Raw genomic sequence first — 13,367 nt, 5'->3', positions numbered from 1 at the left:
ATTCAGGGCTGGGGTAGAAGGTTGGGGTGTGCAGGCTCTGGGGTGGAGATGAGGGATTTGGAGTGCAGGCTGCCCTGGGGCTGCGGTGGGGAGAGACGACTCCCCCCCAGCAGGCCAGGGCCAGGGGAGAGATGCCTCTCTCTGGCTGTGGCAGCTCCGGCAGGGCCGGGCTAGGCAAGAGGCTCCTCTCCCCCAGCCACAGCAAGACTGGGGCAGGTCTGTTAGGGCCCGGGGAGGGGCACCTCTCCCCTGGCTGCAGCAGGTCCATGCTGGGAGAGAGGCATCGCTCCCCACTGCAGCCCTGAGCATGGGCATGGGGCTTAAGAGGCACCTGCACAGCTTAGGTTCCCGCCCTATTTTAAATATATATAAGACAGGGAGTGACATCATCGGTGGTTCTTCACTCCCCACACCCCTGGAAACACCTGAGGAACAAAGACTGAACTGAGGGAAGGACTAGACCCAGGCAAAAGGGATTTCTAGCCTGTGTATGAAACTCCTGGGGATTCAAAGCTGTAAAGCATGTGCAACTTGCCCATTAAGCATCTGCAGCCTGCTTGTATCATTTCTCAGAGTGAGATTCTACTCATTCATATTCAATCTATTTAGTATATTAAGTTTAGTTTTTTATTTGCTAAGTAATCTGCTTTGATCTGTTTGCTATCATTTATGATCACTTAAAATCTATCTTGTTTTTGTTTTAATCTAAACCTGTGAGCTTTGACTGGACTGCTTAGGGAAAATCTCTGCTTGGTTACCAAAAGTGTGCATTGTCCTCTTCACATTGAGGGTGAGGTGGACCAGGTTTAATACCCATATACTGGCCAGATTTGAACAGGGCAGGACAGGACTGCTCTGGAGTCCTAGGCTGGAAACCTGATGGTCAGAGAGCCTGTGTGTAACTGCAGCTGGATGTCCCCCTACCTGTGTGAATGCTGGTGAAAGTGCAGGCTGGAGGGCTTTGCAGCTTGCCACAGCAGTAGAGTGTGACAGGGAACCCAGGCTGGTGGATCAGAGGGCTCAGTGGTACCCCAGTTCCAGGTGGTACCCCGGGGGAACCCATCAGTCATACTGCAGAAAGGCAGCAAACCTTCACAAATACAAAATGAGAAAATGCATTCTCTGACTGAACTATTTGGGTGGCTTCTCCCTTATGAAAAATGTCCTATAACAGATCTCTGAACAGAAGAACGCAAGTAAAAGTTATATCTGGGTAATACCAATAAAAAGAGAACAGCCTGAATTACTCCAAACTGGAGAATTAATGTTATTCTTCAGAAATACTCTAAGTAACATTCAACAAGTCAGACAGATGTGTGGAACTGCCATTGTGTGTGCCTGGAATACCTCTATTAAAGTTGGTATTTGTTTGGCGCAACAAATCAGTGGTACTTAATTCTTGCATCTGAAGCACAGACACAAAAGGATTAGATATATTTAGAACACGGATATGTGTAAGCATAAATCATTTCAGAAACTTTCTTCAAGCTAAAACAAAGCTAAAAAATTCACTTACCTTTTTGTTACCAGTGCAAACTCAGATTTAACTCTCTCTGTCCCTCTGCATTTTGGTTTTAAATGGACTCTTTCCCCACCATGCCCTTCCGCCCCACCCTGGGCAACTGCTGCATCATTAGAAATCACAAAATGCTTTTCTCAAATGCAAGAAAAGACAATCACCGGTTGATTATTAATAGTTTACAGGTACAGTACAGGATTTATATCCAACAACTCTTAAGTGTGCATTCCATCATTTACAGAGGAACTAAAAAGATATTTAAATTTATATTTCAGCTCTTTTAAAACCTTCATTGAATGGTTACAATTTGGAAGCTAACGTGGTTATTTGCTTTGTTTTATTAGAAAAAATACTCAGGCAAGGTCTACAATCATCTGTCAATTATAGATGACTTACAGGGAACTCATGAAGCAATAAAATTAAAAAAATACAAATACAAACTATATCTGAAACACTTCTATTTGGCAATTTTATAACAAATTTTAAAAAAGAACCAAAGAGATTGTGGATTACTTTATAGGTACAGAATAAGCAGTAGATGAAGTGCTCAAGCAAAAAAATTAAACAAAACACTGTACTTTTTTAAAAAATAAAGTCAGGTTGCTACAAATCTTATGAATAATACCCTTATTTATTAAACAACCAGTCCAGAACATCTTATATTAGTGGTGCTTTTAATCTGCACTTCTATTTTGTTTGATAAGATTTTTCATGTATATAAGTAACATATTTAACCCGTTGGAGCCAAGCAAGTCTCTTGTGTCAGTACCAATGCAGAATGCATTCGTATTATATTAGGAAACACTTAACCCTGCAGCCAAAGGGTTAATTCTAAGTTTTATTCTATTTAATAAAATTTTAGTGTAAAAACTGCTGGTTTTTCGTTTCACTGTAGTAACGTGAAAATGCCTCCCCAATAAGGAAGACTAATTCTGCAGTTTGACTGCATATATCCACATATATTTTACATTAGTTCCTTCCAACAGCAAGGAAATGACTGATTTCACGTTCACTATCAGAAAGGAGTGCCATTATGGATTCTGTTCATCCCTCAAAGATTTCTGGGAAGGATGTTCAATGTATTTTTGTTCTTACAACAGATATTAACAGTAGTACATAGTCCCTTAGGTATGCAAACGACTTTTGTTGTTGTTAGGAAGGTGCTTTTTTAAACATTTCTTCTGGCAGCGCTAGTGAATTACAATATCCTTCCATATTTTCTAACATAATATATACATTTTAACTTTCATGCCTCTAGAAAAACATCTACAGTACATTTCATAATATAAAAATATATTACAAATCTGCTGAATTATTTACAAGCAATGTCCTATTATCTATATGCAACATTTTTGTCTCCATACAAGACTAACAAGTTACACACATTTCTATTTCTGTAAGTTAAAAAAATCCATGATTTCTTGCTTATTAAGCAAGAAAGTGATTTTATTTTCCTTTTCAAAGCCAACTTTGGTGCATAAAGGTTGAATTTCTAGATGTTTTAAAAAAATATCATTTTCTTTACATCTAGAAAAGATTAGGCCAAATAAAAAAAACACATACTGTACAAGTGACAGTCTTAAAAAGGTCAAAAAATTAAAATCAAACACCAATTTCACTAACTGCTTAAGTAGAGGTTTTTCAAAAACCGTTCAGTAATAAAGATTACATAAAAGTAGACCTCATTAACATACAGTACTAGTCCTGAAAAAGGGACAGACATACTGCAACACTCTTAACAACACCTTTCAGTCTTACTTGGATATAGGAATTTATAGTTGATTGGGAAAAACAAGCATTCCATTAACATCTGTTTAAACATCATTTAATGTCTCTTAGTTTTTGTGAAAGGACGCACACGTGTACAAATGACGACTGATCACTATCCACCATACTCAGAAGGTAATAGGATAAAGCCTGGGTAGTTTGTTCATTCTCTGATGAGTGTTAAACTCTTAGCAGCTTGTTAAGAGTTCTCCTGGGAACTGTGTAAGTTGTGATGGTTAGTTACTTCCTCTTTTCATCAAACTACTGTATATACTAACAAAAGAAAAGCAGCTTAAAGAAGCAAGCATGCAAAGCCTTTTAGTTGTTCCACTAAGTTGCCAGAAGAGTGTTTGCTCAGTCTCCCACTGTACCATTCCATGACAATGTGGATATACAGTAATATATTAAGATATTCCACAGAAGCATCTACTTCATTCACAGAATGTTTACACTAGGCATAAATATTATCTAAGGATTTGGAAAAAAAGGATGGGGGTGGGTTGGGGGGCCTTGACTAATGTGCAACTTTATTTCTAATTCCATTGTCAGTGACTAAGACTGCAGGTGTCCCCAATTGCTTGGTTTTTACCTCTTCAACCTCTTCTGTGGCATTGTTCTGAAAAAGAAGAAGATACATTTATGGTTCAAGGTCATCTCAACAGCTGATTCAATATAGTTGTATATGGAGTACTTTGGAGTATATAGAGTATACACAATTTATTTTCATTAAATTTTATTCAAACTGAAATGTCATTTTAGAAAATCCCATGCCAGAATCCATTATATCAGTCTTTGTACTGAGACTAGTATCCCTTCAATAATTCTTCCCCCATTCAAGGTTTAGGCTCCAGTTTCAGTTCTTTGATCACACAATACTGTGAGGTTTCCAAAAGAGCAATATTTACCAGTACACAATTCCAGGAGTTAAAATTCTAGAGTACAATTTATATAGTTCATGGGGGTATTTTAGCAGTTTTACTGGGGTCTCTCTTAGCCCAAAAATATTAGTTTCATTTGAAAGGATTATAATATCCATTTTCATGGAACTTGTAGAAAGTTGGCAAAAAATAAATTAATCAACAAACGGATCTATATGACATCATTAAATTCCATTTGGGCCATAAAATTACAAGTAACTAATACCTAAAGCAGGGAATAAAAACAGTTTGTATTAAACATTTTAAAACAAGATACAGTCTAATTTTGCTCATCACACTTATGAATTATTAGTTCACATCAGTAATTCATATTCAAGTAAGTATTTTAAATACTTACATTTAGAGAGACAGCACATATAGCAAAATTAATTCTCTCCATACTTAAAATCCATTAATTTGATTAGTGAAGTAAATTGGCTATGAAGGTAAACTGAAAGGCTTAATACACATCCAGACCTCAGCTGAGTGTTCTGTGTATTGCTTTAGACGTTAGTGATGTCAAGAAACACAGGAACACTGAACTTTGATCATGGCAGTAAATGAAAAACAACCAGATTTTCAAATTTTTTACGCTTTTAGAATTAATCCTACACATGTATCATCCTGTTATTGATTTGGGATCTTAATTTATTTAAAAAGAATTGAAAGCATTTCAGATTACCTTTAAAAAATTTTACACAAGATACAACTGTGGGCCTCTATAGGATTAAGTATAGCACGTTAATACAGAGGAATAAAATAAGAAAATTATTAGAAATGTGATGATTAGAAGCCAATCTGAAGTCCTAAAAAAACACACGTGTATGCTGCTTAAAGACATGTACTATCCCTCACCCCACCCCAAAGGCTAAAGAATCTTGTATTAAAAAAATAATAGTACTTGTATACAAGTACAGGTTTCTAAGGCTATGTCTACACTACTGCGATAAGTTGACCTACGCTACGCAACTCCAGCTACGTGAATAATGTAGCTGGAGTCGACGTACCTTAGGTCAAGTTACCGCAGGGTCTACACCGTGGGGGGTCGACGGGAGAAACTTTCCTGTCGCCTTACCTTACTCTTCTCGTCGGGGGTAGAGTACTGGGGTCGACTGGAGAGCGATCTGCTGTCGATTTGGCAGGTCTTCACCAGACCTGCTAAATCGACCACCAATGGATCGATCTCGGAGCATCGGTCCCAGCTGTAGTGTAGACATAGCCAAAGTCATACTGCATGTATTACAGCTGAATGTAAAATATGAAAAGATAAATTTGGACTTTAAAAAAATTGGTATACAAACCAGTATGTGATCTTAACAGAAGTGATCTTTCAGGATTCCACTGTATGTACCTCCTTTACTAGAATTTCTGTACACCAAGCACAAAAAAGTAAAATACACTTGGTAAATACATACATTCCCTGTTTCTCAGTTACTAGAGTTCTGTTCAAGAAGTTAAGCAATTCTGAAAAGACTTAAAACCTCAGAACTTAACCCCTGTACACTGCATGATTGATGTCCCCTGCACTGGTGCATCATGCGTTAGCAATCTTGGCTTCTGGCATCAAAAAGTTAAGTGATGCTTAAGACTTTATTGAAATAAAGTAAGAGGTTTAAAATTAGGAAGTTACCTGTATATGTTTGGGTCCAGAAGCAAGGCAGTATCTTTTGGTAGTTTTGATAAATGAACTACTTTAGTTTTTAATTGATGTCGTTCACTTTCATTTACCCACACATCAGGCAGACTATGAATAAATAAAATAAAAATTTTCAAAAAAGATCAACCCTTTTTCTCACCACAAAAGTATGTGGCAAACTAGCACTTATGAAGTATTTTAATATAATCCTCAAATTTCATGTACTAAAATAGCATCATCACTGGGGTGGTAAAAAGACAGCAGAATTTTCATACATTCCTTACCTTTACAGTGCAAAAGAGACTAAGAATGGCTGAAGTTCTAGTTACTTAGAAATACTGGATGAAAAAAATAAAATAATGGCCTTGCATTTTGAATTTCAGAATTTTGGCATTTTAAATGTAAAACAAAGAAAAGCACACAGTGACTTTTAACAAAGAAGAATAAATTCAACTTAAAGTCTCAAATCTAAAACAAAAATAGTATGTTTGATTTTTCAAGTATTAGATAATGATAATCTAGAATACTAAATGCCCTGAGCTTCACCCTGGACCAATGAATCTGCTAGTTATTTGCTTAATTTTCATAAAACTAAAGCTTACTTGACGTGCTCATCAAAATATGGATTTCCTGAGTCAAAATAATGAAGTAAAATGTATTAATTCTCTTTTTGGATATATAGAAAGCTAATTTCAAGCATGTTCAGTATCTAGTATTTCAACTGTTCTTAGGGTGAGATACAGTAGAACCTGGTTACTACACAAATTGAGAGGTAGTCCCAGTGCTGCGTATAATGAGGCTTACGGGTAAGGGCTTGGGACAAAAGAAACTCTGGCCCAGTTCCTAGTACACAACAATGCTCTGAAACAAGACTAATCCACTTAAAACTGTCTTTTTCTTTTGCTGTTTAGGAAGTTGTGAGTGCTAAGGATTGTGACATGCACGATATATGGAAGAATGCTGCATGGTCATATATGAACGCACTTTACAGAGAACATTGATGAAATGTAAAAAGAAGTTTCTATAAAATGTATTTTAGAAATAGGGAATATTAACTGTTCCTAAGGGAGCCCGTGGCACAGAAAATTTTGAAAAGAAATCAATGGATTGATCCAAGTCGGATGTTTGGAATGGAAATTAAATTAAAAACAAGAAATTACCAACTTGTAACTTGTAAGCCTAAGAGGCAATCTGAAACCCTTAAGATGGAGAAAATACAGTAGAACAGATTCTTTTTCTGAACCCCAAAATCAATTGTAGTTTTTATTATTCCCTGTGTTTATTGGGAAGACATGCCATCTGGTGTTCTGTCCTGGCTCTTACCTACATCAGATAGTACAGAATGTTTATGGATTTACAACTAATATATTAAGTTAGCTACAAAGGTGTAGTCCAAGTATTGTGTCAGAACATGCAAATTGACTGGCTTTCTTGAAAAAGTAAGGTAACAGTTCACTTCTGTTGAAACAGCAGAAGTATGCACATTACAGCATTCCTTTAAATGGACCAGAACTTCCACTCTTTACATTTACTTTAAATATTGGATTGTCTAACATATCTGAGTCACTTCTCTTCTGCACTGTACAATAGGTTCTAAAATGTTGTTCATTTCTTTAAATTGAAATATTGAAATTCAGCTCGACTCTTTAAAAGTAAAATATTGCACTGAAAATTTAAATCATTTCTATTGATATTAGAAACTTTCAGGTATTAATTAAGCAAATAACCTTTTATCACCTATACTGTAATAGGAATAAGTATGTGTTACAGTACTGTTAGAAATATTCTCATAACTTAGAATTCTATTACAAGATATTAAGTTCTATTTTTAATACATTCAGACTCAATCTTGCCCAATGAAATGGCAAGAACAGTACTTTAGTGGCAGCTGAAGTATTTATAATACCCTTCCCATTCCTGGCTGAAAATTACTCAATCATCCTGCACTTCTGTAGGTGGCAGCAGCAGCAAAAGAAAAAAAAAAAAAGGCCACAGGTAGTTACAACACCAAACCAAAATGCCAAGGACTCCAGGAAAGGAAAAAAAATAACTTACCAGTAATCCTTGTTCTCTGAAGACAATAATTATAGTAGAGCCACACTGTTGGGTTCATGCTCTTGCACACAACCAGTTGGGACACTGAAAATCTGAGGTGTTAAAACCACCTCATCAGAACATGTGTTTGCCTACCTGCTTTTGAAGATCTAAGATATTTAGATTACACCTGCTCATCACAGTGGTATCTGAATCAATCTTCAGTTCTTATTTGATCTAAAGTATCACTGAAACTAAAAATATTCCCTTCCTCCAAGAGATGTTGACTGAGTGAATGAATGCAGAGCTATTATATGCAATTACTCTCTATAAATGGAAATTCACTTATGATAGTGTCAAGCTTGAAACCTGAAGTCCATGCCTAATTTCAAATTATATGATTGCTACAAAACTAGAACTTTTTTGATAGATAGTACCACAGGGATTTTATTTGAAAGTCTCCAAAGAAGGATGCGCACATGCCACCTTATTGATGCAACCATTTAACTTTTCTGAATTTTAGCTCCGAAGTATTCCAGATACAGTCATATGCAAGAGCATGGATTCAAGAATGTGGCCCTATTATAATTCTACTTACCTTTAGAAGAAAAAGTAGTAACTTCATTAAAAAAACTTGTGGAAAACCCAGGGATTGCGCAACACTGGCTAAACTACACTCCTAATGGGTTTCCTAATAATATTAGAACAAGGTGGAAATAAAAAGATTATTCCACTTTTCCATATAATTAGGATTATAATATTTGCATACAAAAGAACTTTTCTTATTTGAAAGAGAGAGCTCTTAAAGTAGAGTATTTTAGAAAAGTAAATCAATGATGTATGAAATATTTTATACTTACAACTTTCTATTTGCCTTAAACCTATTTGAGGAGGGTTGAAACTGTTGTCATTTGAAATCTGGCAGAACGAGAAATTACTTACCTTGTATAAAGCAACAGAGGGTCCTGTGGCACCTTTGAGACTAACAGAAGTACTGGGAGCATAAGCTTTCGTGGGTAAGAACCTCACTTCTTCAGATGCAAGGCTTGCATCTGAAGAAGTGAGGTTCTTACCCACGAAAGCTTATGCTCCCAGTACTTCTGTTAGTCTCAAAGGTGCCACAGGACCCTCTGTTGCTTTTTACAGATTCAGACTAACACGGCTACCCCTCTGATACTTACCTTGTATAGTAACTCGAGTTTTTTGAGAGGTGTCCTCATCAGGACGTGTGAATGACTGTGCACTCTGGAATGAAGATCTTTCATCAGCAGTGGCCACAGGTCCGTGCATGCTTGTTCCCTAGATACCCTCATGCGCCAGTAAAAGGGCATATAGGAAGGGGTGAACCCACTGCCACTCAAGTTCCTTCTCAACCACAGAAATCCAACAAGAGACTCTCAAGGCAGAAGGGAAAGAGGGCCTGTAGTAGAGCACCCATAGGTAGCTCACATCTCAAAGAGCTCCAGTTACTGTACAAGGTAAGTAACCTCTCATTTTTCAAGTAGTGTCCTTATGGGTGCTCCATGTCACAAAGACTCCTGAGCAGTACCTCCATCATAAAGGAGGGTGCTGAGGAGATAGATTCATTACAGAATGTTGAACAGCCTAAGCTCTGGAAGCAATCACAAGAGCGTAGTGCAGGGTGTATCAAAGATCAGGGGGTTGCTCTGCAGAGGTCTGTGATGCATATGTTTCTCAGCATGGCAACTGGTAGAGTCAGCCAGTGGGAAGGGGATGAAACCCTGAGGCTTTAAGTTGGATCCTGCAATCCATTTGGGTAGTCTGAAGGGAAATCACCTGTACTTTCATGTTTTCTGCAATTGATAAAAAAAATCTGGGCGAAGCCCTAAAGGGCCTAATGCTAGCTAGATAAAAGGTAAGATCTTGTCTTACATACAGTATATGAAGGCTCACTTCTTCTCTTGAAGAGTTGGGCTTGGGATAAAGCAAACCGTAGGCGATTTTCTTGGCTGAGGTGGAATTCGGAGGAAACTTTAGGAAAGAAGCGAAGGCATGGATACAGTCACCGTGTTGTGATAGAACACCATGCACGGTGGGTCAGCTATCCAGGCCCCAACCTCCTGTGTCCTCCTGACCAAGGTGATAGGTATGAGGAATGGGGTTTTAACAGACAGATGGAAGAGGAAATAGTTCACCGTAGGTTCAAATGGGGGGTTTCCTCAGTGCGGTGAGGACTAAATTGAGTTCCTGTGGTGGAGTTGGTTCTTTAATCTGAGGGAAGAAGAGAAACTTCTTCATAGTTGGTCTTTGAGAAACCTTATCATAGTTGGGTAGGTCAAGACTGAAAACCCCTCAATGAGGGAGGGAAGGCTGTTATAGCAACTAGGTGAACTTTAACTGAATGCAGGGGTAATCCCGTGATTTTTAAACTCAATAAGTCATTGAGAATGTGTGTCAGATGAGACTCAAGAGGAAGTCTAGATCAGTGACTGTACCAAGTCTAGAAGTGTATCCTCTTATGTAGGTTTTTTGCTATATTTAGATGCTTGAGCAGTAGGGGAGTCGGAATGAAACATATAGCAGTATGTGAGGCCAAGGAACTCTCAGGGCATCTCCCACTGAGTTCCACCTGTATCCTCCCCTCAAGCAGAATCATCTGCACTTCACATTGGATGGAGGGAAAGGGACAGGACCCTACTTGTCCTTGCCAGGATTGGGTGTATCCCCTGCTAAAAGTTTTGCCAAGGTGAACCCTGAATGAAGGAGGCTCAACCGGGAACCCTGAATAGACCCTTCTGAATCTAATAAGGAGTTATCTCCTGTGTCAACTGGAGGGGCAAATAGTGCCAGTTACCAGTGTTTGAGTGAATACAGAGGCCTGAAATGGGTCCTTTAATTGCATCAGTACCAGACCGTGTTAATATTAAGATATCAGATAGTGTCCAGTTGATAGAAATGGAAATGAATATGTGTATCCGCAACGAGTTTATGAGAGATTGAAGACAGTGATGGTACCGGGGGGCAAGACAACATTGGACACGGTAGTGGAGGTTAAGTAGGCTCCAGCAAGCAAGATGGTGCCAGTGGGGAGCATCTCACAGTACCCCTCAGCAACAATGGCTCAGGCTCCTCCAGAATCTGAAGGTCCTCAAGGGTCAAAAGACTAGACAGTACCAGGGCCTCCGGATAGGAAACATCAGGAGTACCAGAGACGTCACTGAAGAACAACTGGTGCCTCCTTCATGTCTGGCTGCTGGAGGTAGTACTGACAATGATTTCGACTTGACTTGGGAGTCCTTATGTCAGAGTCACAGAGTCCAGTGCCAATGTAGGTGCCACTTCAGATAGTTTACCTGATGGTTTCTCAGTACATGGCATGGTTTTTTTTAAGTCTGTGCTGTGGTCTTGGTGGGAGCCTCAATGATTCCCATAACTAGTCACAAGGTCCCCTGCGTCCCAGATTGAGGGTAACTTTTTTCTCTTTCTTTTCTCCCATTCTGGAGAAGGAAGCCTTCTCTTCTTTAATGGTTTAGATCAGCGGTTGTCAAACTGTGGGTCGTGACCCCAAAGTGGGTTATGACCCTGTTTTAATGGGGTTGCCAGGGATGGCTTAGACTTTGCTGAGGCCTGGGGCCGAAGCCTGAGCCCCACCCCCCGGGGCCAAAGCTGAAGCCTGAGGGCTTCAGCCCTGGGCATTGGGGCTCAGATTACAGCCCTGCCTGGGACTGAAGCCCTTGGGGCGCAGGGCTCGAGCGAGCTCAGGCTTTGGTCCCCACTCCTAGGGTCGTGTAGTAATTTTTGCTGTCAGAAGAAGGTCACAGTGCAATGAAGTTTGAGAACCCCCAGTTTAGATGGTTTCGAAGGGCCTGCAGGGTCTTTGCTTACTGCCAGTAGAGACAATCACCAGAGCTCTCTGAGGATCTAATGTAGAAAGGGGGTGACTCAAATCCCATAGGTCTCAGGCAGCACTCCACTGACAGGCGTTTGAACCTGTCCTTCCTCAATTATTAGATCTGCTCTTAAATCCTGAGCTGATCTTACATGCGAGATTCCCTGAGGCAATGGAGCAGCTTGAACTGTCTCTGTGGGGGAAAGACCCATGGCAGGTCTGGCAGGCTTTAAAGCCCAGGGTCTTGGGCATAACAAACTCGAGGCCATGACCCAAAGACCTGAGAAAAAGCAAAGGCCCGAATCAGGCAAAAAAAGTGAAGAGGAAACCCCCCTTTTATAAAAGCACAAACTGTGCTAAACAAAAATGAAAAAAATAAACATTTTAGCAACAGGATAGCAAAACAAGAGGCTAGCGAGCAGATGCTGCAACACAGCCACAGGCGAATGAGAAGGAATTGGGAGTGGTAGCGGGTCCATCCCTCCTGATATGACCTCATAGAAGAGCATGAGGGTATCTAGGGCACAGTTGCGGACCCACGTGAACTGCTGATGAAAAATTTCATCACGTATCCTGACATGGAGTATGCACAAAAACACTACTCAAAGAACATTCAAAATCAAAGAAAAGCAACCAAACAGGCTGAGAAAGCTTCAAATGCAGTGTAGCAGTTTGTTCTTAGGGTATGTCTACACAGAAAAGAAAAACCTGCAGCTGACCCATGCCTGCCAACTCAGGCTCGTGAGGTTCAGGCTGTGGGGCTGTTTCGTTGCTGTGTAGACTTCTGGGCTCGGCTGGAGCCCGAGCTCTATGACCCTGCATGGTCGGAGGGTCCCAGAGCTCAGGCTCCAGCCCAAGTCCAGAAGTCTACACAGCAATGAAACAGCCCCGCAGCCCACATCAGCTCACACAGACCAGTCGCGGGTTTTTCTTTGCTGTGTAGACATACCCTCAGTGTGTCTTAGTTAAACAGGAGAATCCAAAATGGTAGCATTACACAATTCACAACTGAAGCGACAAAATGTAATGTTCCCATGGCAAATTTATTGCAAGATTGCAGCATTTGCTTTATGTATCTTGTAGTCCTGCTGTGTATTACCAATTACAACACTATTATGTGTCCATTTTATGCAGTTTGTTGCTATTTCACTTTCCTAACACCTGACATACTGAGAATCAGATAAACCATAGTGACAGAACAATCACCATTTCATTATATATTCCAATACCGCAAGCCCATCTGTAATTCTTAGGGCTGTCGATTAGTCACAGTTAACTCAGGCGATTAACTCAAAAAAATTAATCGTGATTAATCACACTGTTAAGCAATAGAATACCAATTGAAATGTATTAAATAATGTTGGATGTTTTTCTACATTTCCAAATATATTGATTTATATTACAACACAGAATACGAAGTGTACAGTGCTCACTTTATACTATTATTTTTTTAATTACAAATATTTGAACTGTAAAAATAACAAAAGAAATAGTATTTTTCAATTCACCTCCTACAAGTACTGTAGTGCAATCTCTTTATTGTGAAAGTGTAACTTACAAATGTAGATTTTTTTTTTGTTACATAACTGCACTCAAAAACAAAACCATGTAAAATTTTAGAGCCTACAAGTCAACTCAGTCCTA

At 39.2% G+C, this 13,367-nt stretch overlaps 1 protein-coding gene across 3 annotated transcripts in view; it reads right to left on the bottom strand.

Annotated features, from left to right (window-relative positions):
• Window positions 1-1,838: 1,838 nt before the first annotated feature.
• The window catches only part of AEBP2 (AE binding protein 2), an 83,468-nt gene continuing 71,939 nt past the window's right edge, over window positions 1,839-13,367 (bottom strand). Inside the window, exons 7-10 of one of the 3 annotated variants that reach the window (XR_010592764.1) lie at window positions 5,834-5,947; window positions 5,505-5,571; window positions 5,279-5,405; window positions 3,717-3,902 (exon numbers count right to left, since the gene is read on the bottom strand). Coding sequence is in view for 2 of the 3 variants with exons in the window: in XM_008174287.4 (XP_008172509.2) it covers window positions 5,517-5,571; window positions 5,834-5,947 (169 nt within the window). In the remaining variant the exon portion in view is untranslated. Of the gene's footprint in view, window positions 3,903-5,278; window positions 5,406-5,504; window positions 5,572-5,833; window positions 5,948-13,367 lie in introns of all 3 variants that reach the window. The other 2 variants (XM_008174287.4, XM_005308984.4) reach the window with 2 other exon arrangements.

Source organism: Chrysemys picta, chromosome 1 (assembly GCF_011386835.1).
Source record: "Chrysemys picta bellii isolate R12L10 chromosome 1, ASM1138683v2, whole genome shotgun sequence".
In the NCBI taxonomy this organism is placed as follows: Eukaryota; Metazoa; Chordata; order Testudines; family Emydidae; genus Chrysemys; species Chrysemys picta.
The sequence above is the reverse complement of the archived record's forward strand: the minus strand, read 5'-3'. Positions and strand labels throughout refer to the sequence as shown.